This window comes from Sorghum bicolor, chromosome 3, assembly GCF_000003195.3.
Source record: "Sorghum bicolor cultivar BTx623 chromosome 3, Sorghum_bicolor_NCBIv3, whole genome shotgun sequence".
Lineage (NCBI taxonomy): Eukaryota > Viridiplantae > Streptophyta > Magnoliopsida > Poales > Poaceae > Sorghum > Sorghum bicolor.
The window spans coordinates 45,955,832-45,964,016 of record NC_012872.2 but is presented as its reverse complement, the minus strand read 5'-3'; the positions used below and the strand labels follow the sequence as shown (position 1 = coordinate 45,964,016).

The following is an 8,185-nucleotide window of genomic DNA, read 5'->3' as shown; positions in this document are numbered from 1 at the left end:
CCATAACTAAGAGTAGATAATGTTATGTGAAGTAATGCTGATTCTGGCTTATAATGTTTTATACCATATCCAAGAGCAGAAAAATGAAAGAAAACAGTGCTCGACCAACCCCAAATACTTATATTTTAAAGACAAGACAAGATTTGGTAACTCCTTTAAAGTATTTGTAATTCCAAAACAAAAAAAAAACATGTGTGTAGGTTATATTAAATTTGAGTTACTCTAATCTTAAAAAAAACTATTAGATTCATTAAATGCACTAGACCAGTCTTAGTAAAAGTTTTATGAAGTTTCATTTGCATTTAATAGGTTGTCGTGTAGGTGTTATTGATGACATGACAACGTTTTTAAAAACAAAGAGAATAAACTAATTAGCATGATTATCAACTTTGTATGAATCATAAAACTAAATTTCTATGAAACTACAAAATAAAACTATGCATTGTTGATGAATACTTCATCCATGTTTTATTTCATTTTACATGGTGATATGGTGGTCTTGGAACTAATGCCATGAAACTCTCTATTAAGGTCAATCTCAATAGGAGTTTCATTGGCATTAAATACACTGACATGACACTGTATTGATGAAGAAAAAGATAAATAAAAGTTTTATGAGAGTAGAGATAGTTTCATGAAGATAAAACTCTTATACGCTATTTTCTAAAATATAGATGTATTCGAAACTCGAACATAAAATCCTCACTAAGACTCACCTAAAAATAACCTTATTACCGCACTACTAAATATGGTGGACTCTTCCCTATGTTATGTGAGTAGTGGTAATTAATTGTATATATATTGGAGGCTCCTCCCTCTATTCCAAAAAAAAAAGAATTAAATCAAATCATTTTTTACGTCTAAATATAAGTTTATAGGAATTGATATCAATACTCGTGTCTTCAAATAGGTTTGTTATGATAGTAAATTGCATGATTGATGTAATGATACTTGTTCGATACTATAAATATTACTGTTTTAAGAGAATTAGTCAAATTTTAAATTCTCTCATCAAATTTAAATGGTTGACTCGGAAAGATAAGAATTGTAATTTTTGGAAGATAGAGTGAGTAAAGCACATCAATCCTAGTAATTATATTGGAGCTAGTAGGAGTAACAATTAACCATACATTCTAGTAGTATAATAATTAAATAAAGTTTCATACTATTCTAGTGATTTTGAATCATTATTCTAGTGCTAGTAGGAGTAAGGTCAGTCTCAATGGGGGTTAGAGTTTCATGCACATTAAATATGCTGATGTGGCGCTATATTAATGAAGAGAGAGATGATAAGAGTTTCATAGGAGTAGAGAGAGTTTCATCCCTATGAAACTCCTATGCTCTGTTTTCAAAATATGGATGTGTTAGAAACTGTGTCATGAAACTCCCATTGAGGATGGCCTAAGGCCAGTCTCAATGGAGTTTCATAGACATTAGATATGTTGATGTGGTATTATATTAATGAAGAGAAAGATGGTAAGAGTTTTATACGAGTAGAGAGAGTTTCACAGGGATGAAATTCTTTTTTATTGTTTCCAAAATATGAATGTGTTCGAAACTGAGCTATGAAACCTGCACTAAGGATGACCTAATAGTTAACCATGACACTCTAGTAATGGTTAGTTATACTAGAATTAGTAGTAGTAACTACTACTCCTATGAGCTAGTAGGAGTAATAAGGTCTGCCATGTCGGCCCTAGGGGTAGGCTATCAGGTGCGACACCCGAGAGCCCAGGCAGGAGAGGGGCCCAAATCTAAGTATACAAAAACCCCAGGTATAGTCCATTAAGCATCAGCAAACTAATAAAAAGAGAGACAGAGAACTGATCAACCGGCTCAAGAAGACAACATCAGTCTTTCTTTTCCAGTTTCCTTTTCCTCCGGTCGTCAGGTAGAGAAGGAGACGAGGAGCCACGCCACACTCTAATCCTGACAAGCGAGTTCGTGATGCGCCGACACACACATGCGGAACCGAGCCGCGCCGCCACAGAGATTTGGACATCGGGGAACAATGCATGACATCGGTGACCATGGAGGGAATATATTTATCCATATGTTTTTTATATTTTTAAACTCAATGACATAAAAGTTATTATTATTTATATTCCTAATATTTGACCCAAACTTTGTCTAAAACCACTTTCTTTAATTATATATAGGTATGGAGAGAATATATTGTTGAATTCGCTTACGCTTTGTAAGTAAAATTAGTACCTATACATTATAAGGTTTTATATGTGTATGGTCTAGAGGGACCATCATGACAAGTTCGCCGAAGGGCCCTTAAAACCGTTCGGCCGACACTGAAGGTCTGTTTGGATGAAATAGTATTAGTTGTTTGCTTTGATTAAAATTAGTTAGCTAAAAATTAGCTAACTATTACTTGTTAATCTTTACCTATTTGGATCCTTTGCTAATAGTTGTATGGATGATCTTCAGAAGGCCACAGTACCCTTGTCTCTATCCGTTCCACCGTAGAACCACCTCCCCCTCGTTCTCTTTTCTCTTTCTCTCTCTTCGCCTATACGAATAGAACTCTAAAGCCGGTCTTGTTAGCAGGGTTTGAATTACTTGTAACTAACAATTAGTTTCTTTTGCACATTAAAACTAATAACTAGTTAGTACTTTGGCTAAACTTCACTCATTAACCTTCTTCATGGATCCTTGAGAACTAAAACTTAGCAGCTATGTAGTTGTTAGCCCATAGGATAAAACAGACTATAAGAGCAAGTACAGTAAGGGGTTATAACTTATAAGTGGGTTGTACGCTGTTGTGGAAGAGAATGAAGAGAAAAGAGAAGAGAAGCAGCTTATAAGCTTATAGCTAACTTATGCAAAAGAACCAAGAAATCTTGTAAGATAAACAAGTGGGTTGTATACTAATGTGCAAAAGGGAGGAGAGAAGAGAAAAAGACAAGCGGCTTATAAAAGTAAGACTAATAACATAGCCAGTTTGCTAGATGTAAGGTTTCTTTGTAGCCTTTTTTAACCCACTTATATAATGGTTAGCTCATTACTATTAATATATGACCCACCTGTCTCTCTCATAGACTTCCTTAGTTTTTTTATCTGAGCTGGATGTAAGCTTATAACTTGCTTCTACTCTTTCTCCTCTTCTCTTTTCTCTATCTCAGCATTTAGCCAGCTTACAATATGCAATTATACTTTCTCTAAGATTATAGCCAACTTATGTACATGAACCAAAAAGTCTTGTAAGATAAATAAGTGAGCTATAACTATTATACAAATAGGTTGATAGACTGGCTGTATTAATTTTTTCATACAACCATCAGCTGGTTATATTTATTATGCCTTGTTTAGTTCCACTGAAAATCCAAAAACTTTTTAATATTTCCTATCATATCGAATCTTACAGCACATGCATAGAGCATTAAGTATTTGTACAGTTTATCTGTAATTTGCGAGATAAATTTTTTAAGCCGAGTTAGTGCATAATTGAATAATAATTATCATATACAAGTGAAAGTGATACAGTGTTCAAATCTAGAAAGTTTTTTGGATACCTTAGGATGTCTCCAATAGGAGACCTATTTGGGAACCCAAACTTAAAATGGGTCTCCAACACAATACGTATAGTGTCCAACAGAGTACCTATACGAAAGACCCATTTGGGTATCAGGAGAGGCATAACCTAAATTTGGATAACCACTCTCTTCGAGACCTATTTGCAGAGAGTGTTGTCTTTTAGATCTTGTTACTTGAGAAAACTAAAAATATGTATAGAATTTTTTACCTATAGTGCTACCTAAGTCTTGTATTTTGGGTGATAATTGTTGAAGATAGTCTTAGCCTACTCTAATCATACACGAGAGTAGCAACCCCAAAGTCAATATACTTCGTCGGTTGGTCTAGATAGTTTAATACAAGGTCCCATTCTAGTTTGACCTCATTCTCTCAACTACTAGTAGCACTTCCCTTGTGCAGATCTATAGGCATTTATTTCTCTTTAACTGCCATGTCTCTAAGTGCCGTGAATGGAACGGTCTATCCAGTTAGCTTTCATCTCCAATCATGCATCTATCCCATACCACAAAAAAGAAATGAAAAAAACAAATGGGAGGCTAGATTTCTGGCAAAGTTGCACCCTTGATCGTGACCCAACCTGCCACCATTTTGAAGTCCGTAAAGAAAACCGCAACGGACGCCCACGTCCTGCAACCAAAACAAGTTCATGGATGGTGTTCATGCCTTATTTAAATCCAAAAAGTTTTCGAATTTTAACACTATAGTACTTTTATTTTTTATTTGATAAATATTGTTCAATTGTAGAGTAACTAGATTTAAAAGATTTGTCTCGTGATTTACAGCTTTACAATTAGATTTTGTTTTTATTTATATTTAATGTTTTATGCATGTGTCACAAGATTCGATGTGACGGAAAATCTTAAAAAAAATAGTTTTTTGGGTGAACTAAACAAGACTTTATTTGAAAGTTTCCAAAGTTTCATGGAAATAAACTCTGAATCTCCCTCAGCTAGCATGCGTGCGCAAAGGCCTTGTTTAGTTCCGAAAACTGAAAAGTTTTCGAAACTGTAGCATTTTTATTTGTTTGTGGTAAATATTGTCTAATCATAGACTAACTAGGGTCAAAAGATTCGTTTCGTGATTTACAGTCAAACTGTGTAATTAGTTTTTATTTTCGTCTATATTTAATGCTTCATGCATGTGCCGCAAGATTCGATGTGACAGAAAATTTTGAAAACTTTTTGGATTTCGAAGTGAACTAAACAAGGCCCAAGTTTGGTTGCGAAGCAAATTTGCTGTTTGCCTTGTAATACTTGCACAAGCCCCAAGAAAGCGTGCTAGGCCCAGTGAGCTGATAATCCTTGCTCAGCTAGGCCTCGTTTAGTTCCTGGCTGAAATTATTTCACGACACTGTAGCACTTTCGTTTGTTTGTGCTAATTATTGTCCAATCATAGACTACTAGGCTCAAAAGATTCGTTTTGTAAATTTCGACCAAACTGTGCGATTAGTTTTTATTTTCGTTTATATATAATACTTCATATATACGTCCAAAGATTCGATGTGACGGGAAATTTTGAAAAGTTTTTGAATTTTGGGTGGAAGTAAACAAGACCCTAGTCGAGAGAAGTTTTGCAGGGAGAACCAAAAGTTTCTTATGTTTTTTTGAAAAAAACAGGAGGGGCTCTTTAGCCCCTACTAAAAGTGCCCTATTCCCTCTGTCCTGAAATAGCTCTATAGAGTGTATTGTGAATTATAAATTCGATTTGGCAAGATTTGTTTAAAAAAAGCCACATTTTAAGGAAAAACTCTATAATTGAATAATCTATGGGTACATACGTCATTTGAATGTTTTCTTAAATTATTTTAAAATTTATAGAACACACAAAGTGAGTATGTTTCAAATACAACATTTGAAAAGGGCTAGATTTCTAGAAAGTTTAGATCAACACTCAGAATAGGATACCATGTGTGTCAGTCTCCACAACATCTAAACGCACCTGCAATAGATGACTTATAAGTTAGCATTAAGCTTTTTTTAATATTTTAACCAGAAGACAAAGAAAAACTAGCTCTTAATCAAGAGCTAGGTTGATACATATATTTTAAGATCATTTTAAGTTGCATGTTATAAAAGTTAACAAGTTTGAAAAGTATGCTTGGCTGCAGATGCTGAAGGTGCCAGGATCCCCATCTTCTTCACGAGCAGTATCTCACCGTGTTTGTCTAATTTCAACATTTATTGCATGTTACTAGGACTTCACATATCACCCAACGATGGTATGTTATGGAATTTTATGAATGCCCGTAGCAGTTTGACTCTCAACTAGTACAGTTAAAATAGTGAAATTTGTAAAGACTCGCCTGATTGGCTCGCATTTAAGCTGTTCGGTGGCAGCACTGGCTTGTTTCCGTTCCCATAATGCCCTCGGCACAGCCTTTAAATCATACGCTCCCTCGACTCTCTTTTTCAGCTGCGCACACACACACTATAGCACGCCCGCGTGCAGTGGCAAAACCATACAGCCTAAGGCTAGGCACGCACGCATACTCCATATACTGGCGCTGGCACGATGAACACGCCACTGCATGTCAAGTTCCTCAAGACCATGTACAGGCTCGTCGTCAACAACTTCCTCGTCGTCGTCGCCTTGGCCGTCGCCGCCGCCGTGGTCCCGAGGACGAGCCCTCATGAGGAGGTGCTCGCGCTGGTGCGGGAGATCCGGCCTGTCCACTGTCTGCTGGTCCTGCTCCTGGCCGCCGCCGTCGCCAAGCTGTGGCGCATGGGCCGGCCCAAGGACGTGTACCTCGTGGAGTACGGCTGCTTCCGGCCCAAGCCCTGCTTCCGAGCGCCCTTCGCGACGTGCCTGGAGCACGCGCACCTGATGCCGTACCTGGTGGACGAGGAGAGCGTCAGCTTCGCCATCCGCCTGCTGGAACGCTCCGGGCTCGGCGAGGAGACGTGCGTGCCGGAGGCGTACCACTACATGCCGCCAGACCGCAGCCTCGAGGCCTCCCGCGACGAGACGGAGCTGGTCATCTTCTCCGCCGTGGACGAGGTGTTCGCCAGGTCGAGCGTGAGGCCCGAGGAGATCGACGTGCTCATCGTCAACTGCAGCATCTTCACGCCCACGCCGGTGTTCGCCGACATGGTCGTCAACAGGTACAAGCTTCGAGCCGACGTGCAGAGCGTCAACCTGTCCGGGATGGGTTGCAGCGCGGGGCTCGTCTCCGTCGGCCTCGCCAAGAACCTCCTGCAGACGGCACGGCCGGGCACGCACGTCCTCATCGTGTCCACGGAGATCCTCTCGTCGCAGTACTACGTGGGCACGGAGCGCGCGATGCTGCTCCCCAACTGCCTCTTCCGCATGGGCGCCGCGGCCATGATCCTGTCCAACTCGTCGGAGCGCGCGCGGTACAGGCTCACCCGCCTGGTGCGCACCGTGACGGCGGCCCGCGACGCCGACTACCGGTGCGTGTTCCAGGAGGAGGACGACAAGGGCAACACTGGGATCCGTCTCTCCAAGGACCTCGCCACCACCGCCGGGCACGCGCTCAAGAGCAACATCGCCGCATTCGGACCCCTCGTCCTGCCGGCCTCGGAGCAGCTCCTCGTCGCGCTGTCCTTGCTCAAGCGGAAGCTCCTCAGCGGGCGCGCCAAGGTGAGGCTCTACCGACCGGACTTCCGCACGGCGTTCGAGCACATCTGCATCCATGCAGGCGGCCGCGGGGTGATCGACGAGGTCCAGCATGGCCTCGGCCTCTCCGACCAGGACGTGGAGGCGTCGCGGATGACGCTGCACCGGTTCGGGAACACGTCCAGCAGCTCCGTCATGTACGAGCTGGCCTACATCGAGGCCAAGGGGATGATGAAAAAGGGCGACCGGATTTGGATGATCTCCTTCGGCGCCGGCTTCGACTGCAACAGTGTTGCGTGGGAGTGCGTCAAGCCGCCGGCCGACGCTGACGGGCCGTGGGTCGACTCCATCCACCGCTACCCGGTGCAGCTCCCGGAAATCGTCAAGGACACATCTGATGACTCCTAAAGCATGCACGCGCGCAGCGCAACTGGCGGTTTCAGGGCGTATATTTGTACGTACCTGGTATACGTATACATATTGATTCAGTTCGCTAGTGAACAAAAGTATGCGTATATTCCTCGCAAAAAAGGAAAAGTATGCGTAAATATCGGCGGATATATGACATGTCGACGTCTCAGATAGGGCCTCGGCCTTCTATAATAGCTGGATCATCGATGCCATTGATTGTATGTAGCCCAAAGCAAAGGGACTTGATCTGTTTGGTGCCTAACCTTCGTACAAAAACACGTCATGTGCTGTTAGGATGGGAACAGACAATATTATAGCTTAACATACTATATATGTATCTCTTCCATATAATTGCAAATCAATGCTACTTCTATTATAAACAAATATTTTCCTATTTTAGTAATAACTAGCAAAACTTGCCCATGTATTTGAAGAGAAAACTATTATATATTTAGCCGATCAACAAGGAGCAAAGAAAATAAGTTACCTGTGTGGTGCCACTATATATGCTAGCAGTTGTCTCTGCACCCGCTTCCATAGCGTTCTGATATGAGATTTGGGTTTTCATTTTAGGCCTTCTTTAGTTCGCGAAAAATTTTGGGTTTCGCTACTGTAACACTTTCGGCTTTATTTGGCAATTATTATTCAATTA

The 8,185-nt window shown here is 41.0% G+C and overlaps 1 protein-coding gene across 1 annotated transcript; it reads left to right on the top strand.

Moving 5' to 3' along the window:
- Positions 5,914–7,927, top strand: LOC8074962 (3-ketoacyl-CoA synthase 5). Its single transcript, XM_002457908.2, has one exon. The coding sequence runs from the start codon at positions 6,058–6,060 to the stop codon at positions 7,528–7,530; it is 1,473 nt and encodes a 490-aa protein (XP_002457953.1). The 5' UTR covers positions 5,914–6,057; the 3' UTR covers positions 7,531–7,927.